The following is a 21,311-nucleotide window of genomic DNA, read 5'->3' on the forward strand; positions in this document are numbered from 1 at the left end:
CTGTGCATCAAGATCAATCTGAGGAACATTATAAACTAGAGGGGCACTTGGAGAAAACAGACCTCTGCCAATTCAAACAGTCCAGTCTTCTAATATGTGCCTGCCAGCACAACCACTTTATATTTATGGATACATTTCCAAGGCCATAAGAAAATCATGTCTTCATATCTTCTGGAGCATAACTGCCATTTCCAAGGCCAACGATGAACTTTAGTGTGTGTGTGTGTGTGTGTGTGTGTGTGTGTGTGTGTGTGTGTGTGTGTGTGTATTCCTCCTATCACAGGAGGAATTTATACAACAATGTGCAGATGTAGAATAATTAGCAGGACAGAGTGCAATTTGAAAGAGACAGAGTCGTCAGGATGCTCCACTGTCTGTCCAGCTGGTTGTAGAGAGGGTGGTCAGGATTGTCCAGCTCCAGTCTGACCCCCATGCAGTCAGCCATTATATCTCATATAACTCACCTTTTTTCTCAGCATGTTTTCCTCATGCACCTAAAACATGTGAATCCTCCACAGACTTCTGTTGTTCCGTCAGCTACAAAGCGGCACAGAGAGAGGAGGATGGGAGGTGTTTAGCAAGGCTCACACACACGTACATGCACACTTATATAGACACAAACACACACTGGAGTTATGTGCTCTCTTAAAAATCCCCTTACGCGACATGTCACATACAAACAGTATTACACACTTGCACACGCTTGAGATGTTGTGAAGCAGACAGTGGGTGGACAGAGGGGTGTCGGCTGGTAAAGGATGAGGTGCTGCAGCGGTGGTGGGAGGTCCACACAGACAGCAGAGACTGATGAAGTCTCTCATTGTGCTCAGTGGGAACCTCGGAGCCTCCCAGTGCTTCATGCTGCCATATTTTTATCACTGCCTCTGTCTCTGCCTGTCCTTTTCCCACACATAGAAAGAGTTGCCCCCTTACAATCTCACAGACTCTCCGATTTTACACCGAACTTTCCCAAATCTGATGTTTTCTTATCTTATAACACACATGTTACACGTGCATGTTCCTTACACTCTGATCAACATATCTTGTTCTTTGAGATTAAATGTACATCACATCCTGGTGCCTCGTAAACTATCTGTGACGTACCATCGTCTGCTGATATGATATGACTATAAATATTGACCTTTTCACCATGCAGAGGAAGCTATAGGATCACATGTTGTCATTCCCCCAACACACATTGAATAGCTCACTGTCCAGCCGCTGTATAGGAGAATTTTCTTCTCTGTCAATCCTCAGATTGATCATGGTTCACTTGAGACGGCTGCTATGATTTAGGGTCCCACGGCAGCAGCAGCTATAAGCACAAGAGGAGAAAACACTGCAAGCAAAGCCAGTCAGCTGACTACACTGGTATTTGGGGAAACGCCTTGATTCAGTCAAAATCCGGAAACACTCTGCGTCAGCAAAACATGTTTAAAAAACAGATACGACATCCTGTGTTGCTTCACTGTGTGCCTTTTTAACAACGTGCATAGGGGTTTCATTCAAGAATAGATTTCTGTAAAGCATCTGTATTAAATCGACTTTCTCATTTAAAATCAGTGGAATGCCTCTTTAAATTGCATTACCTCTAATCACAGAATAACTAATCAACTTCTGATTGCCTAGAGGAGTTTTTGGAGAGATAATTTGGGCTCAACAATTACCCATGCATATGTTCAACAGCTGTGCGCATTCAAGCAAAGACGCACAAAGTGCTGTACACAGAGCTAACGCCAGTGTCTAATGATCATCTGGGACAGTTTAATGAAAAATAGATTATTCAAATCAACAGTTTTTTTTTTTTGCAGCAGCACAAACCTAAACCTGGATCTCCTCCCTCCTCCCACAGGTACGACTACGTGGAGGTTTACAATGGCGGGGACGAGCTCTCACCCATGTTGGGAAAGTTTTGCGGGAAGATCGCACCGTCTCCGATCATCTCCAGTGGCAGCCAGCTCCTCATCAAGTTCGTCTCTGACTATGAGACGCACGGGGCGGGGTTCTCTGTTCGCTATGAGGTCTTCAAGACAGGTACGTGGGGGGTCTGTGGCTTCATAATGGAACCGCTGACATGTCCTTGTTGTAGCTGCTTGTATTGAACATTCAGCACCAGCTAAAAGGCCTAAACTCGAGCAAAAGCAGAGCTGTGGTTGCTCTGCTGTTTTCTACTCACACCACTGAGTGTGATGAATCACCTCACGGAAAACAGCCAATTTAAATTCACTTGTAGTTTAGCTGGGTTTCCACTGGTTTGTTCTGTAGCTTCTGGATTAATGTCATGCTTCACCTTGCTATGCATGATGAGAATTAATCAGCGATAAAAAATTTTTTTTTTTACATATTTTAGAAGGATAAAAAGCTGTATAAGGGCACCAGGGGATGACAAGAAATCAAATTTTGATAGTTCTTGTTCTCTGTGACTTTCAGGGAAATTTGATTACACCAGTAACCAGAATCCTAAAATAGCCTTTCGTAGAATGTAGTTAGAAATGTCACCACACTCGTGTCCAAGGTTGTCCAAACAGCATGGGCTGAACCTCTGGTACACTGACCTCTAAGCTGCAAGTTAAATAAACTCAAACACCCAGAATTCCATTGGAGGAACAGTGGGAGCCAGCTGGGGCAGGATGCTAGCAGAATAGACCTACATAAACAGTGCCTGTCGAGGAAGGAACCTTGCTCCTGTGTCCTACATTTGTATTTGCTCTTCCCCCTGGGGTCCACTTGAGTAGCTGCCAAACGGCAAGTCTCCTGTGACCACTTCAGTTCCCACCAATGGGGACTGGAAATAAATCAGATTTAAAAAAAGGGAAAATGCGTTTACACAAGATTCTTCTTTTTTGTTTGCACCCCTGAGAGCAATAACCATTCACAGAATCACAGGATCCAGGAATAACAATCCCCAGGTGGACTTGGGTTGAGAAGTACTGTGGCGTAATATGAAAAATGGATAGGCATGTGCTTTTTGGTACTTAAATGAGGAGTAGGGCAGTAATAAGAGCAGGGTTAGGGCCTAATTCACACTGGAGCTCCTACAGGCTCTGCACTACCATCTACTCTCCCTAAACGAGAAAGCATGGCCCTGCTTCTGCTACACCTTTCAAACCTGCTTGTATCGACTTTAATTTCAGGGTGCAAAGTAGAGCCGTGACTCATGAATGACAGGATGCTATTAGAAAGTGTAATAAATCTTTAAAAGTAGGTCAGCACAGTGTCAGCTCATAAGGAACTTTGGTCCTGAACATTTTTCATAGATATAGCTTCCACAAAGATGTGCGATGATTTATATCTGAGCATTAATCACTAATATAATGATCAAATTGGTAGTATGGTCTGGGTCACCATGCCATTTACTTCCAGAAAAGCTCCAACTTGGTAGTTTTTTATGAAAAAAACTATGATGGTGGTGAAAGTTTTTGGGTCTAATAGAACAGGGATGAACCATCATTTTAAATCAACGTATGTTAAAGGTCCAGTTCAGGTCCAGTCCAGGTCAGTTCTACAAACCATGACATCTAAAACCTAAATTATTTGTAAAGCTAAAGCCAAGGTAGAAAATTATTAGAAAATTTGTTTTGTTTTTTTGTTATTTACAGAAGCTAGTTCTTAGATTAAAAGTCTTAAAATGCTGTAATTTTGAGGGGTCAAGTTTATTTTCTACTTTGGAAAAAGGACGTTGAGAAAACAGTCTCACTATAAAGTCCTGATTTTTTTAGATTTTCCACACTCAAGTCTCTCAAGTCGTCAGGGCTGAACCTGCAGGGTGTGAACCAGGCGTAGAAGTCAGGTCTGTGTGTCTCAGTCCGCTGTCCCTCCATGTGTTTGTCAGAAGAACTGTTTTCCTGCTGCTGTTGAGCACGTCTGGCTGCTGTCTCCTCTCTACAGTCTACTGGTTAGCTGGAGGACGAACGCCTCACAGCGAGATGGGAATTTCCAACCTTTTATTGTATGTTTTCTGTTTGTCTCGTGTTGCCATGCGACTATATCTGTCTTTGTAATTCTGTGTGTGTGTGTGTGTGTGCGCGCGTGTGTGTGTGCAACAGACAGGTGCATGGGACCCCAGGCTCATTTAGCTAATGGGCTGTTTGTCCTTGGAGGCAACAGGGGTGACCTGCAGATGAGATGGATACTCTGGCATAGAAGAGGGGTTTGGAAAGTAGGACAGCGTGTGTGTGTGTGTGTGTGTGTGTGTGTGTGTGTGTGTGGGGGGGGGGGGGGGGGGGGGGGGGGTCTGTGTGCGTGTTGGCCTCAATATGGGTCCTCTACCCTTTAACAAGTTAAAAACAGCACTTGTACTCACTCAGGTAATCCCCCTGCCATGTTGCTGCCTTCCTTCTCGCCACATTTAAAATCCATTACAGTCAGAGCAGCGTATTGAAACTCCCTGCTAAATGGAGCTCCTGCTCTGGTTACAAACACTCTGTTGAGACCTCCCTCTTTGTCTCTGCAGTGCTATCGCTCTCTGTCTGTTTTTGGCCTGAGATCAACCCAGAACATTTTTTAGATTTAGATATAAATCTCAGATCTCTTTTTTGGTATGTAATAAACAAAACAATAAAACACTAAATATGACTGTGAGATTTTAATCCTACAAAGGCATCCTAAAGAAAAAACAAGGTAAAATAATTAGAAAAAAGATAAAATAAGCGGTAACGACTGATATTAACTTAAATCAAAACCTTTTCTTTTTGCTACCAAAGATTTGTAGAAGTTCTTCTGCATGTATAGTGAACAAGTGATTCTTTCCTGGCACTAACAAAAGATTGTTTTTGTAATTCAGTTCTCCCAATAATCAGTTCAGTATCCCGTTGAATTCTTTTGTGTTCTGTGTTGTTCAAACTCTCATGAAGGAAGTTTATATTATTATTTAAATGTTAAAAATGATTCTATTTATGTCTGGAAGAAAAGTCTTGTGGTCATGCAAGTGACTGACTAGCGGGGGGTCTCGAGTGGGTCTGGGCAGACAGTTGGACACACAAAGTGTCATACTGTTGACTTTAACGCCAGAAACTCATCTTGTTGCTTCTCCTACCAACCGTCAACACTGGATTTTTGTAACCATGACCACCAGAGCCATAGATACCATTGAGAACACTGACATCATGTTCTCTGTTTTTCTGTGAATGGACGGATTTAGATTTATCTGAGCAGTTTTACGTTTTAGACATGTGGTGCATTTTTTTAAGACTTATTCTGATTTTAGAGTCAATATCATTAAATTTGACTGTTTTTATGAAAAACAGTTCAGTTGAAGTACAATAATAGGATTAAGTATTCCTTGAAGAGCATTCAGAAAATTTGATTAGGGAGATGAAGTTTACAGCAAATATAACTGAAGAGTTAAATTAGTTAATACAATAATATAATTCTTGGAGAATTTTTGAGTGAATTTATGTTGAGAAAACCCCAAAGCATCACCATCAAAGGCAGATGCCCTCGTTCAGAAGACAAGCCCTGTTCGGCATTTGGCAACAGTGGGTAAATCTGCCTAATGAGCATTGGGCTGTAAAGCTCCGGCACACAGCCTCTCATAACCATCACCATAACCGTAACTCCACCCTGTGCGGACCACAGAATACATATCACTCATAAATGATAGCCAAGTGAGCCCTCCTCAGCGTCCTGGAACTATATTTGCCCCAACTGTCTCGTTTTATTGCAGGTTTTCAAACCAGAAACACATGTCTCAGCGGTTTAGCCAATGAGGGGGAGGTATTTTTTCCTACTTTGAGCCACGGTTGATTGAAGGGTCTTTGATAAAACACATGAAAGTCAGAAAGATGGATGAACAGAGAATGGGCCAATGAGAGATGAGAGCTATGTACCATGTACGCACACGTGTTAGCAACGCAACACAATATCAGATATGCTTGAACACCTCTTTGAATTAGCACCCCACATGCAAACATACTGTTTATGTCTATATATGGCTTAGGACCTTTTTTTTGTCTCGCTCGATCTTTGAGGCGATTTTAGAGACGTTTAAATCGAAAGATTATTCTTCAAAACTTCACTGTGGAGATGAGTTTTTAGCTTCATTTGCAACTGTGCTACTGATAAAATGAAATTCTGTGAACAGTTCAGCTACAGGCCAAGGGACTAATGGATTTGTTTTTCGTGTAGATTCAGGGTGTCATAGCGTTTTTGAACTTTTTATAGAGTTTATGCTCTTGGTTGAATGAAGCAAGTTAAAGGTTGAAGGTATTCAGGTTCTAAATGTTTTTTTCTTGTGCTGATGTGCAGACTCCAATTTGTTTACTGAAAAGAATCAGCTGGAGATGGACACAAAAAATGACCTACAGTGGCCACAAGGTTCAGTTTTCACAGTATTGCATGATAACATAAAAATAGAATTATTTTCCAGGCATTATTGTGTTTCAAGGACACGTTTGCCCTGTAATCACATTAATTTTTCTGTCCTTGATAGACATACAGCAGCACAGGTTTCCCATGAAGCATAGATTTACTCAACCCATCTGCACATTTGACACACTCACACACACACACACACACACACACACAAACACACACTGGAAACTGTGCCAGCTGAGCAGGATCGAAGCCTGCCTCATCCCTTCCACATCATTTATCATGTCGCCCTTTTAATGACACCACCTGTGTCAACAGCAAGGGTTCCACTGGAGTGTGTGTGTGTGCGTCTCTATGTGTGTGGATTCGTGTTTACAGGCATGCTCAGATAACACGTAGGTCACATCTGGCCTGACAATGTAAAAACCCAGCACACACAGAGACACACCACCCCTGCCTCCAAGGAATGCTTGCCCCTTGTCTATGCCTCGTGTCATCATCCTCCCGCAAAGATCAGTCACCGTCTTGTAAACTCGCTCGTGTCACTTTACGACAAGAGAGGTGTGAACTGCCATCCGCCGGTTGACTGATGCGAGCCGACGCAGAGATTTTTCAAGAGCGGCATCGACAGTGTGGACGTGACCGTGGAGAAAACACCTTGTGCACAAAAGATGACAAACAAGTGACATAACAGCTGCCCTGTTCGCCCCCCCGTTCTGTTTGTACTTTAATCTGAAAACATTTATGTTGTTTCACTCAAATGTTTTCTTGATTTTCATGTGTTCAAATCTTGACTGTAAAGGCTCATGCACACCTTCAATTCCCTTTGGTACACAGGAGGAAATGTCCAACATGGCTTTACCTGATGAAGGTCTAAGGATGGAAAGATTGTATCTCTAAGAAAATGTACTGCAAGTAATAATTTCTCTGTTCAGAAGGCTTCATTTCATCATCCTGTAAACCAGGGGAGCATGTGATTCTTACAAGGAATTATGAGGTTTTCATGCATCTATAGTTGGTGTGTCTAACTCGCGTCCATCTTGCACAACGCTCTCTCTGCCCCTGTGCCATGATGAGTCTCAACATGGTTATTCTCACCAGCATACGTGCTTCAACAAACTGTCCTCCTATGTTCGCATCTATGCACAGAAATAAGCAGAAACGTTGCTCTTAAACACAAACCTCAATACCAAAGAAAAATGCAGGACGAATCCAGAGCCAACAGAAGAAGCAAAGCTGGAAAATACGCAAAATGAAATTAATCAGAAGGTGAATAAATTCTATGTGAAAATGTTTCCTAGAATACACCATTCAAAATGAAAGCCTATACTCATCCAACATAGGTCAGGGATTTACAATGCCTCCTTCAAAATCTAGCACAACAGCATCACACTACTGCATAAACGTGGTGAGATGAATATAAAAAGGGAATATAAAAATTTGTAAACACAACGCAGCTGACGATTTTATCACTAGAAGGTGTTACGTTCTAATGCATGAATGAAAGTGTGAGAAATGGAACATCAGCGTCAGAGGGTGCAAAATAACAGCAGATGATGTTTGTTGGGATTTTCTTTTGTGTAAGTAAAACTCTATTTATATGGCTCTAAAGAACATGCATATTAACCTGAAGTAGACACGGTAACACACAGTGAATCCACAAATTACAAACAGTACTGATATTTGACTTTACACTGAATACAAATTATGAGGTCATGGTTGAATGGTTATGTAGGGTAGCGTGTGTGTGTGTGTGTGTGTGTGCATTTGGATGAGTCTAATGAGCTAATGAATGTATCTGTGTGTGTGTGTGTGTTTGTTGTTCTTGTTTGTTGACCACGATCAGTCTCCGTAAACAGCCTCTCAGTGTCTGCGACAGTCAATAAATATCAGGCGAACTCCCCACCCCCAGTCACAACACAGACACAGACGGCTCCGACAGGGGAGGAGACCAGTTCGTCTGAGTGGATGGAGATGACGTGGGTTTTGTCAGTAAAACAAAGGCTGTGCTTGAAGAAAATCTCTGCCAGGCATTGAATGTGTTATTGGATTTTAAAGATTGAATAGGGGTCATTTTACTTGCTTCGAATCAGCCATTTGTTACAATTTTAACACTTTAAGTGGAACCAGCGAAGCAGTTTTTATTATTTCACGATACTGTCACATGTCTTTTTCTCAAAACTGATGAAACAACATTGGTAAAAAAAAAAAAGACAGAAATTTCCTGTGTCACTGACGGGTTATTCACTGAATTCCCCCTTTGTTTAAGGAAAAATCTAGTCGTTAGACTCACAAAGACTCTGCTAAAGCAAGTCTTTATTCCAGTGAAGTCACAGCTGTAAAAGTGTTTCAGGCTGCCAAAGTTTTAGACACCCAGAAAGGTCAAAGACCAAAGCTTTTTCAGTTCATCCGTCTGTTTTCAGAATGTCTATATTCTGATTTTTGCAGCAGGAAAGACAAAAAGGTCAAAAATATAAAGCACAGACTATATTATGCTTCGTTGTTTTTTTCTGTTTTCACAAAATGTATCAAGTGAAGGGCACAAAAACTACTGGAAGTCAAAGACATTACAACCCCGAGCCCTGAGAGCTCGCACATCTGTATAAGCAAGAATTAGTCTCTCTGTACAAACATGTCGTGACACTTTAAAAACTCATCAATATCTTCCCTCCTCGCAGGTCCAGAATGTTCCAGGAACTTTACTGCTCCCAGAGGCGTTATCAAGACACCAGGCTTCCCTGAGAAGTATCCCAACAACCTGGACTGCACCTTCATGATCTTCGCCCCCAAGATGTCGGAGATCGTGGTGGAGTTCGACAGCTTCGACATGGAGCCCGACACCACGCCGCCGCCGGGCGCCCTCTGCCGATACGACTGGCTGGAGATCTGGGACGGCTTCCCTGCAGGTGAGGAGAGGGTTTGGCTCAGGCTGAGATAAATGAGACAAATGGAGGAGATGCTGGTTGTGGTCTGAGAAGGCAAAGGTTTAGCTCAAGCAGACTAATAAAGGAAATAACTCTATTCAAGTCTTGAAAGAAAATGAGAATAAAGCTGAAATCAACTTGTGCCAATAGAAGTGTAAAAATATGATGTTACAACTTGACATCGTTCATGTTTTCACTGGTTAACTCATTGAAATATTTATGCGCAAGGTGATGATGTTGGAAAAAATATTACAAGCTACACTGGAAAAACACAAAAAGAATATTTTATTACCTGCTGAACTTTGAATTTTATAAGAATCGTCTGAACTTTCAAGGCTGCACACCTGGTTTAAGAAACTAATTCTAATGGCCAAGGTAAAGTAATATAACAGCCGACCCAAAGACGCTACAAAAAAAGTGAAAAGGGGTATTTTTCCCTACTTAATTTTAATTTCTGATGCATTTTATGTGCTGCTAAGTCCTTTTATTCAGCCTCAGCCCCTATCCCAGGAACGTAAATTCTTTGGCTATACAAAATAAGCTATAAAAATGGATGCACTGCCAAGATAGAGTCATGAGATATAAAAGGGAATGTCAGACAGAAGAAAGATGAAGGTGAAAGAACCGAAGGAGAAACAACAGGACTGCCTCTCCACAGGTGGAGGGTAGGAACGGGGAAAATGGGATGCAGATGCAGAAAATAAGTATGCAGAGCTGAGGGAGGAGAAGGATGAGAAGCGCTTCCCCCTGCAGATGTTGACAGAAAACAGACAGAGATACAGGCAGAGACATGTGAAGGTGAAGAGGAGGAGGAGGAGGAGGAGGGAGGAGGAGAACAAAGGATGGATGGCTTCCCTGCAGGTGGAACGAGCTCGGCTTGAGCGATGGAGGCGAAAGAGGAAGCAGAGGCGTAAAATAGACTGATAAAGACAAGAGGACGATGTGGGCTGAAGAAGGGGAGCAGGGGAAGTGGGAGGGGATGTCGTTTCACTTGTTTTGGTTTTGGGAGACAACTTTAAGATTTTTGTCCATACATCAGCAACAACAGGATAAATCCTTTGAAAGAGATGTAACTCATCACATAAAAGCTTTGATTTTATAGTCATATTTTGGAGCTCTCCTCGTTCTCCTTGGCAAAGAAGGATGATACAGTTTTTATCTCTGTCCTGATTGGCTGGATATGCAAAGGGTCCCCTCAGTCTACCATAGCCCTGATTTTTTTGCTCTCTGGACGTCAGTTTCAAGTGGATAGAGTGGATTTTTCTATTGACAACGCATTTATCTGCCACTTCTGTACATCTTACAAATATATATAAAAAAAAAAGAAGGTTTTCTGGACCTTTTTTAAACCTTTAAAAATGTGTGTTGGAGAAGAATAAAAAGAGTTTTAAAGGTTTCTGAAAATACAAGAATGATCTTAAAAGAACTCAGCCTATGAAACATGCAGATTTTCTCAGATTCCACCAAACAAAACCCCAAAAGTTACTTAAAAGATCTTAAAACTTAAAGCCCAAAGTAAAATGTACCAAATACTGAAAAGATCCCTTGGAGTACGAGCATTAACACACCGTAAATGAGCCGTCCAGGATGTGGATTACCCAGAGTTAAACAAGAAGATTGATACTGTTGTCATATGTGTGTCTGTGTGCTAAATATGAAACCAGAACCAGCAACCATTTAGCTTAGCTTAGCATAAAAACTGGAAACAATGGGAACCAGCTAACCTTTCCAAAGGTTTAAAAAAAAAAAAACACCTTTGGGATCCTGTATGCACCTTTTAAAGCTCAGTAGGAGGAGAACAGGCATATTTCCTTTAGTATTCCTTTACCATCCAACAGGTTACTGTAGATCATAATCATAAATGGTTCAGCCATTACTCAGTTGTGTTAATTTCCATCTTTCCTGTGCACACATGGAGGCTGGGTGTACTGAAGGAGACCCCCTCACAGCTTGTTCATTGTTCCCCCACCAACCACATGGAGAATGACGGAGACAGCATCCTGCTCTACGCTCTGTTCACACTCCGTCCCCCCTCCCCTCGTTTGGACAGCGTTTCTCAGCTCCCATTGTTGTCTAATTAGCCGTACAGTGTGCAGATAATGGTGAGAGCTACATACCTTGGACAGGCCTGAGCAGGCTGCCAGGATGCCCACAATACTCGCCGCTGTGCCCAAAGCGTTGCCTGATCATTGCCAGGGAGAAGACTGGCATGGGAACATGAGGGACACACAAAGACTGGCACAGGTATACAGACAGTGACATACACTTTAAAGCCGTGCCAGCATACATAACAAGCCAGGGCTTTTCCTGTCAAATGATCTGTGTGTGTATGTGTGTGTCTGTGTGCGTTCAGGTGTGCCTGTTTGCGTGCGTGTGTGTATGTGTTTGAATCAACAATGTTGGTGTGTGATGCTATAAAGCCAAGTATTCGTGTGTTTGCTGAGGGAACATGTGTGTCAGTGCAGATAACAAAGCGTCTCTGCAGCAGGGTGAAGACCAGGATGTAGTTTTTCATCGCATCAAACACATTCGTGGTGTTAACACCAAACATTCCCATCATGCACTGTTGTGTTTCTTTTTTTTTTTTCTGAGAGCTGTTCTTCAAAAGGAAATTATTTTTTTGGTTGGATCAGACAAACAAACCTCTAGGGCTCATTAGCTTTGGATTTATTCTTCAGGAAGGAATCTAATATTCTGTTGGCATTGATTTTCTTCAGATTTTTTTTTTTTTTTTTTACAGATTTCTTCACAAAAAAGAGCCTTTTAAATATTCTCAATTGAGAGTTTGCACTTCTTCAGAACCTCCTCTATGTTTTTGACAAAGAAAAATCCTACCATGAGGTTCACTTTTTTAAGCCTTCAGTCACATTTCATGCCTCAAACAGCAGGTTGAGTGCTTTAGTTGTGAAGGTATGTTGAAGGTTATGAGATGTGGTTTAAAGCTCCAGAAAAAAACAAGTAAGTGGATGTGGTAGTAAGAAATGTTTGAAATTAGCTGGTTTCAAGGTTTAGAAAGAATTTTTTTTTTTTTTTCTTTATCTTTATCTTACAAGCCCACATACCGATTGTTCATAAGGTGGAAGAAATGCTGTAAATGAATCTTCTTCCGCTTGCTGTTTATTTCAGATAAATAAATGTAAATGCAGCCATATTGCTTGAAGGACTTTTGCGTTTTATGGCTGATTTTATCAACAGCAGACAGCCTTACAGCGAAACCATTTCACACTGCCTCCACTAAAGCTAAAATAATTCAAAAATGTAATCCGTCACAGTTTATCGGCTACCTGCTTTAAACTGTAACTGATAAACATAATCCACCAGATTGCCAAAACTAAGAATTCCAGCGCCTATGCCTGGTGTTTTGTTTTTTTGGGGGGTTATTTTACCTCCAAAGCTGAGGAAAATTGTCAGAAAAGTATAATTTTTGTAACATTTATGACTTCACTCTGCACTGAATGTTCCCTCCTCCTGCAGATACAGTATCTCTATGAAACAGGAGGCACCACAAGCCTGGCATTGTTTCCCACAGATAAGAACAGGATGAAATGGCCAGCAAACTGTGGGCAGGCAGCAACGTCACCACTCACAGTGTTAAGACATGAGACAGGCTGTCGCTGTGTGCTGCATATAAGAAAAATCACGTTGTTACAGTAGATGTCAGCCCCACTTTGTGGCTCTCATGTTTTATCATTACATTTGTGTCACAGAGGTCAGCATCTCTTTTCCTGAAAAATAAATCTTCAGCAGTCCTCCAAAAAAACAGACATTCGGCTGGCAGCACAGTTTTAAAGACATTTTCAGAATCCATAAAGGCTCTTCTGTCCTTCTCTGTCTAAGAATTAAACACGAAGATGTCACATCAGGATCTTTTTCAGTTTGGCACTATCGACTCTGGAAATTATTTTTAATTTGATTTAACATCTTTTTTCGTGCAGCTGGTGGATTATTTTTGGTAACACTTTATTTTGAAGATCCAGAATTTCAAAAAAGAAAATGTCTAAAGCAAAGTATGTAATTTGGGGAACAGAGACAGCTAATTTAATTTGTTAATTCATTCCAATTACTACCAGAGGTCAGTGCAAGAAGGTCCACTGTGCTCTCAAATCTGTGAAATTTGTCTACAGTCAGACAAATACAATTTCCTGTTATATATCAATAGTACATGAAACAGGAGGTTTGTTGGGGTTCTATATAAAACATCAAGGTTCTAAATAAAATCCTGAGGATATTGAACCCTAAGATTCCATATAGAACCCTAAGGTTCCCTATAGAACCTTCAGGACATAAAATCCTAAGATTCCATATAGAAATTTAAGAATATAGAATTCTAAGGTCCTATATTGAACCCTAAGGATATAGAACCCTAAGGTTCCATATAGAACCTTGAGAATGTAGAATCCTAAAATTCTATATAGAACACTAAGGATATAGAATCCTAAGATTCTATATAGAACACTAAGGATATAGAACCCTAAGGTTCCATATAGAACCTTCAGGACATAAAATCCTAAGATTCCATATAGAACTTTAAGAATATAGAATTCTAAGATCCTATATTGAACCCTAAGGAAATAGAACCTTAAGGTTCCATATAGAACCTTGAGAATGTAGAATCCTAAGCTTCTATATAGAACAGTAAGGATATAGAATCCTAAGATTCTATATAGAACACTAAGGATATAGAACCCTAAGGTTCCATAGAACCTTCAGGACATAAAATCCTAAGATTCCATATAGAACTTTAAGAATATAGAATTCTAAGATTCTATATAGAACACTAAGGATATAGAACCCTAGCATTCTACGTAAAACCCCAAGTACATTGAACCCTAAGGATCCATATCAAACCTTAAGGATATGTTTTTATATCCTCTATCAAAGAACCATCTGTCTAAACAGGTTCTAAAAATATTCTGCAAGACAACGGAGAACCTTTTAAAAGTGTTACCTTATTTTTTTCGTCCAGATGGGTTGCAAAGTTTTTGAAGGCTGCAGTAAATGTTGTCAAATACCTTCAGGGTTTTTAAAGTAGCCGGGGATTCATCTTTCTGAAAAATGTGGGCTTACCTCTGTGACTCGAATGTAATGGCGATATATGAGAGCAGAAAACCTGTTTGCAGGTCTGGTCGTCCTGTTTCTCTGGCCCCCCTGTGTTCTGAGAGGCTGAATTTTCTGACTTAACATGAAGTACAGGAGTCATTCTTCCATTTTAATGAATTTAATATAACCAGCTATAGTTCCTCCTAATAAGGGGTCCCTTTTGAAAACACATTTTTGGCCATCTGCAGTACGTCACTCCTCAAACAACAGTGCATCTGATAATCATAATGTCACTTATTCTGTGACGAGAAGTCTTGAATTCTTAATATATTGCAATTTAACAACCTGGCCAAACACAATACCCTCTTGAGATAAGGCAGCTATTCTTTGCTGTACATGATATGACTTTATATCTCTAGTTCATATATAGCATTGAGATAATAAGTGTCAACTCAATGTGCTGTTGAAATGAGTGTTCCTGCTAGCTGCTGTCTCACCTTTATTCCTGTCTCAAAGGTACAACATCACTCACGGGAGGTGAGAGACTGGAGTTAAATGGAGATCAGCTGTTTGTCGTGTTTGTCTGAAAACTCTGAATACAGCAGATTAATCAAACTGAGATTTAGTTTTGGGAGCTTTCTAACCTAAATTGGGCATGTTTTTAGACTTGAGTTCTGTGTGGAAAGAAAATAACTGATTTCATTTATTAACTGTCTCTGGCTTGTGTGTTTTCGCTTGAAGTCACAAAACATTTCCCAGGACAGTGAGGGCAGAAAAGGACAAAGTGAATAATAAAAGCGCTCCGCAGTTGATGAATGATGAAACTGAAGCTCTCTTTTTTTCTCCTCCTCCTCTTCTGCTCTATCTCACTCCCTTTGTCCCCTCACTACTTTCCTATGCTTCCATTTTTTCCTAATATCTCCTCTGGTCCCTCCTCCTCTTCCTCCTCCATTCCCTTTCTTTATTTTCTCTCCTCTCCTCCCTCATTTCTGACCTCCTTTCCACTTGAATTCCCATTTTCCCCGTCTTGCCCCTACTCTCCACGCCTCCTTCCTCCCTCAGTGGGCCCCCACATCGGCCGGTACTGCGGCCAGACGTCCCCGGGCCGTGTGATCTCCTACACCGGCATCCTGTCCATGACCATCACCACAGACAACGCCATTGCCAGAGAGGGATTCTCTGCCAACTACACCATCCGTGAGAGGAACCTCCCCCCGGGACACGAAGATGATGGTGAGCAGCTGGATTAGTGATTAGAGACGGAGGGGAGGGGGTGATGTGGATTGGAGGCATGTCATCTGGCATTAGGAGGAGCCGGGGTTCATTTCCTTTATGTTTCTGTTCCACATTTCCCTATATGACTAAAACATATTTATATAGATGTGAAAATTGTCCCTCTACTGTCGATAACTCATCACAGTAAACACCGAGTGTTGAAAACTAGTGAATAAGAGGTTCAGCTATCAGCACAGCTTCAACCTAAGCTTCCTTTATTAAGACACTGGATCTCTTTAAGCTCTGATGGAGCTGGTCTCTGTGACCTCTGACCTCCACGTTTTAAAGGAAGGCCAGCAGAAAGATTCTCCATGGATTAATAGGACAAATAATTGTCACTTTATTGTCACACCATATTGATTGCATCATGTAATCAGCAACAGTTTGTGATTTTAGGGGAAGAAAAAGTTACTGTACCACATCTCAGTTAAGAAGTGTATGTTTTCATCTGTGAAATGCTGATAAAAATGAAGAACAGGCATCATAATTTCCCAGACCTCACGGTGACATCTGCAAATGACTTCAGATGTTTACTTCACAGCCATATAAAATGGAGAGAACAAGCAATTCATCAGATTTTAGGAGCTGAAACTGTTGTGGCATTTGAGCTTGAGTTTATCAGAACTGTTACCAGTTAACTTTTAGACAATCAACCAATTTCAGTGGTACATTTGAACACACAGACTCAAAAACACTCTTTCTCAAGCTGTTTTTGGTTGTCACAGTTAATTAGTTAATAGTTTGAGTCCTGAAAAAATGAAACTTTGCAGTATTTCACAAAAAAAAAACAAGATTTGAGAAAAGTTAGAAAAGATTATTATTGTAGTGAAAATGTTTTTGGACTTGCAGAGTCCTGAACCTTAACCCAGTGCTCTGAGCTATTCTAGACTACTTACAATAAATGCAAGAAAATACAACCTTCATATATGAAATATTAAAGTTAATCAATTGTTAATCTCTTATCAGTATAATTTCTATAATCCACATCTTCATAACATGATCCTGTAATGAGTACCCTCGGCCCTGTGCTGTTATCTGCAGGATTAAACCAACCGTAGGGATTGTTTGCAGCTACTGTTCGATGCAAGTCCATTTAAACTTTGAATATCAGAATCAGGATCTGAATTTGTTTAAGCAGCGGTGGAAATTTAATCTTTTTTTTAATCTCACAGCTGTAACTTTGAATTTAACATGTGATTTGATTCTGATAAAAAAAAAAAACAACATTTTTATCAGTTTGACCCACTTTTAACTCTTATCTTCTCCTGCTGAACAATGCATTAGGGCGATTCCACATATCACGATACAATCACGAGATTAAGAGTTTCTCATGCTTGGTTGTAGATTGCGTTCTTCTTCGTGGGTTGTGTTTGTTCACGTCCGCACAGAATTTAAAAACAGCCGTTTGGCTGCATCAGTTGACTGCATGACCTTGTTGGAATTTGCCTGTAGAGATTTAAGTTATGTTGGCCCGTATGGTTCCTGCACTCTTGTAACCTCAGCCCCACTCTCACCCCTGTTTAGGAATTTGTGTGTGTGTGTGTGTGTACAGAGGTGAGTTTACATAAGGTCCCACAGTGGCTACAAAGGGCACTTAGGGAGCAATAACTTAAATTCAACAATTGACTCTTCTAAATTGATATTTAAAGACTTAAAACAAGTTGCCTGTAAGTATTATATGTTTGAGTTGGAATTATCCTTCATTTTGTCTTTATTTTGTTCATTTTAAAAGACAAAAGTGTCATTTTTACGACAATTAATATATGATAGACAGCGTAAACAGCTGTGAAAAGGTTTGTGAATCACACATGTATGAAGACATTTCACCAGAGGGGTCAAAGTCATTATCTTGGTTTTTTATTGCCATGAGCAGAACATGTGGGTGTTGTTGGTTAGTGTGTGTGTGTGTGTGTGTGTGTGTGTGTGTGTGTGTGTGTGTGTGTGTGTGTGTGTGTGTGCGTGCACACTACCGTATCTGATGTTGATGGTGAGTGTTCTTGACAAGGTCATAATACACGAATGTAGTCTACATGTACCAAATATGTCTGTACTGCATGTATGTATGTGTGAGAGAGAGAAATGTGTCCCTCTAGTCTTTTCCTAAGATGGTAGGGAGCAGCGCTGGTGTTAGACAAAGCTCTAATTGTATTTGCTTAAGTAAGACACTCTCCTTCTCTCTCTCACACACATACACACACACAATTACTTTGCCCACAGACAGCTAAGCTCAACAGATTGAATTAAAGCCTCTCGCAAAAGCCAAATCACATTGTCTTTTCTGCAAATTTGACATTCACTCTGATGCTATAAACCAGTGGATCCCATCCAGGGTCACCTGTAGCCCATGGAGTACTGTAGCAGTTGCCAGAAGATACGTGGAAAGATTTTAACACGACAAATTAGAAAAATAAATATCATGGTTTGAGATGAAGAAATCTACATATAAAGTCAGCTGAATACTCTGATTAAGAATGTGAACATACGCAGTGAGCTAGCAGAGAAGTCAAAACAGGAAGACGATGGATTTGCACTGGTTTCATCGTCTGCTGTCATCGATCTTCTTTGTTGGTTCAACCATAGCAACCATTTACCCACAAGCCGAGCAGAGACCAGAGAAAACGGTTTGCCTTTTCTGCCTGTTGCTCTCTTGCGGACCGACCACTGCTGGAAGATATTTGGACGACCGTTTAGGAATACCAAAGAATACTGCAAATTTAAGGGCTTTCATCATTGGGCCAGAAGCTCAATCACCATCGTCATACTTCATTCGGCGATAGAAAGTGACTTAAAAGACACTTGTTTAACTGAAAATCCTCAAGAATATAACTTCAAAAGTAATTGATAAACAGTTGAAATAGCTTGCTGAAAGTAATAGATAAATGGCACTAGTAGACAGTAAGAAATAGTTGAAATACATCAAATATTTGACAACTAATTGAAATAATATAAATGGGATAAATAGTCAAAATTGTTCGCTCTCAGTATTAAACTGTTGAAATAAATGGTTGAAATGGGTTGTGGCTTGTGTTGAAATCCATTCGAATGACCACATTTAGAACATGATGGGTGGTGTTTTGAAGAAGGGGGTACATGAGTTCCTCTGTCAAATAAGGTTGGGAACCGCTGCTACAAACGACCTTTTATCTCCAGCGCTGTGCTGTGATTTTCAGAAAGAAGTTCCTTTGTAGCAGGATCTTTGCTAACAGCCTGTGAGGACGCAAACTGATATCCTGCAGAGAATTTATGGTTTTCTCTCACTCCGTCCCAACCGTCACCATCAGAAATGGCCTCCAGCCGGGCCTTTGATCAGCTGAACGAATGGCGGGGGTGTCATTTTATGTCCTTTCTTTCTCTTTGGATGGAGAGGTAGAAGGATGTTGCTGAAGTTGGTCCCTCGTGCCTGCTGTGAGGGAGACACTGAAGGTTGTCTCATGAATAGGAATGAGTAGAGAGGAATGAGAATAGAGCAAAAGAGAAACTTCTGAATCGGAGGCTGAGGCGAGAAGGAGAAAACTGAAAAGCGAGAGAATTTCGAGAGAAACTGATGTATCTGCTGGCTGATTTCCAGTAGTGTTTTACTTTCTCGTTACTTTCTAGCTGCAGTTTCAGAGTATTTTCTGGCAAGAGCAACTCTTCTTGGGAAACTCTGAAGTGGAAGAATTGGGCCTGAAAATTGTCAAGTTAACAAATATTGATGATGAGCGCAAAAAAAAACAGCTTTCTGCAGTCTTTCGGTGAATGTTCCAAGCAAACTTTCTCCCTAATTTATTTGTGGAACTTGGAATGATGTAAGTGTGTTTGTGTCAGTCTGGCAGACCTTGTGTCTCCAGACAGCCCTCCCACGCACACACAAACACTCACGTTTCCTTTCGTCCACCCTCCCTCTTCCTTCCCCCGTGCTCCCCTGCTGTCACAGAGTGGACACCGCTGTCTCACAGACACAAACATCTAGTTTGAGGTTGTCCGAACGCTGTTTTGAAATGGATTCGTAAGCCCAAAGGATTGTCGAATCTCTCCATTCTCCATTCACAGAGGAGTGCATTATCCTTTAGTCAGAGTGAAACAATGAGAATGACATAAATTAGAGCCGAATCTGCACATGACATTAATCAGTGACATGTGCCTGCCTGTGTGTGTGTGTGTGTGTGTGTGTGCATATAGATACAGAATAAAAGCATCGAATGATTAGTCAAATGAAGTTAATTGACAACAATTTTGATAATTGGATAATTAAAGTCATTTATCAAGCAAAATTGTCAAATATTCTCTTCTTCCAGCTTCTCTTACATTATAAATTGTTACTTTTCTGTTATATATCATAGTAAATTGATTTATTTGTAGTTTTTGGACTGTTGGTCAACAAAACTGTAAATATTAAGATGTCAACTTGGGCTCTGAGACAAATTTTTCACTATTTTTTGACATTTTATAGAAGTGATAAATTCAAAGCCTAAGTGGGAGAAAAGAGATGAGTCCCAGTAGCTGTCAAGTCATTTTTGAGTGGATTATTAGCAAAATGAAATATATATAGTGCTTTGGGCAATGACATTTTTACGAGTGTGGAGTATTTACATCTATATTAACATCACACTAGCCGATCACAGCCGTCATTGAAACAAAACAACAGTTTTTGAAGATTAAATAAAAAATTTTGACAAATCCGCAGCTTTCAGTGGGTCTCAGCTGCAAATGTCTGCACGTAGAGTAAGTGTGTGGATGTAGAGATGCTGTACAAAAGCCAGTGTCACTAAACAGCCTCTGAAGCTCCTCCACAGGAGCTGTTTGAAATGACTCCTTTACTGCTGTGACTGAGTGCCCAGCAGGGAGCAGGGACAGACACTTTACAATGTCTGGGTGACACTCTCATCACAATGCTCACTTGTTTTTCTGCCTGAGTCACACACAAAATAACCTTTTTTTCCAAGACAGATTTATGACTTTAACATGAGAAGCTTCTTTTAGGACCCCCGTTTCGGAGTTCAGTGACAAATTCAGCCATTAGTAAAATGAGCATAATACTAAAATCCAGCCCATCCAGCTAACGATGTGTGGAATTAACTTTTTAAACTCATGATAAACAAGGCAGTTTGTATCATTTTGAGAAGAAACATTTCCTTTTGTGATCCAACTCATGGGCAACTGCCTCTTCATGTGATGATAATTTGGACTTTTGCCACCCACTGTTATTTCAATACACACACAGACCACCATTTTCGTGTAAGTATAAAGATGAAAAATGAAAACCGTAAAGATAATCAGGGTTAGGAATTCAAGTTTTCTATAACTTTCAATAAAAAAAAGTTCAATATAATAAATTAATAGTACCTTTAAAAACTTTTATCTAATCATCAGTGAGTATTGGTCTGCAAAAGTCATTCAAAAAGCAATATGATCTCTTATTAATGGAGTTTTTCTCTATTCTGCAGTTTTTGCTTGTATGCAGCCGCTGGGCATGGAGTCAGGGGAAATTTCCTCAGAGCAGATCACCGCCTCCTCCCAGTACAACTCCAACTGGTCCCCCGAACGCTCACGCCTCAACTACCAGGAGAACGGCTGGACGCCCTCAGATGACACAGTCAGGGAGTGGATACAGGTCAGTAACGTCAGGTTACGTCACAAGTCAAGGGATTGTTTTTGTGGAGAATTCTTGAGGTTAAACTGGATTAGAAAAACTGAAATGATCACACTGGTGTTCCGGGCTGATCTCAAAATGTTTGCTAAACAGTGGTCCTCCATTTGAACTTGACTGTACCGCTGAGA

The 21,311-nt window shown here is 40.6% G+C and overlaps 1 protein-coding gene across 1 annotated transcript in view; it reads left to right on the forward strand.

Annotated features, from left to right (window-relative positions):
* The window catches only part of LOC139213906 (neuropilin-1a-like), a 74,763-nt gene that overhangs the window by 20,713 nt on the left and 32,739 nt on the right, over nt 1-21,311 (forward strand). Inside the window, exons 3-6 of the mRNA XM_070844606.1 lie at nt 1,853-2,034; nt 8,991-9,218; nt 15,339-15,509; nt 20,978-21,144. Coding sequence (XP_070700707.1) covers nt 1,853-2,034; nt 8,991-9,218; nt 15,339-15,509; nt 20,978-21,144 — 748 coding nt within the window. The remainder of the gene's footprint in view (nt 1-1,852; nt 2,035-8,990; nt 9,219-15,338; nt 15,510-20,977; nt 21,145-21,311) is intronic.

Source organism: Pempheris klunzingeri, chromosome 15 (assembly GCF_042242105.1).
Source record: "Pempheris klunzingeri isolate RE-2024b chromosome 15, fPemKlu1.hap1, whole genome shotgun sequence".
Classification (NCBI taxonomy): domain Eukaryota; kingdom Metazoa; phylum Chordata; class Actinopteri; order Acropomatiformes; family Pempheridae; genus Pempheris; species Pempheris klunzingeri.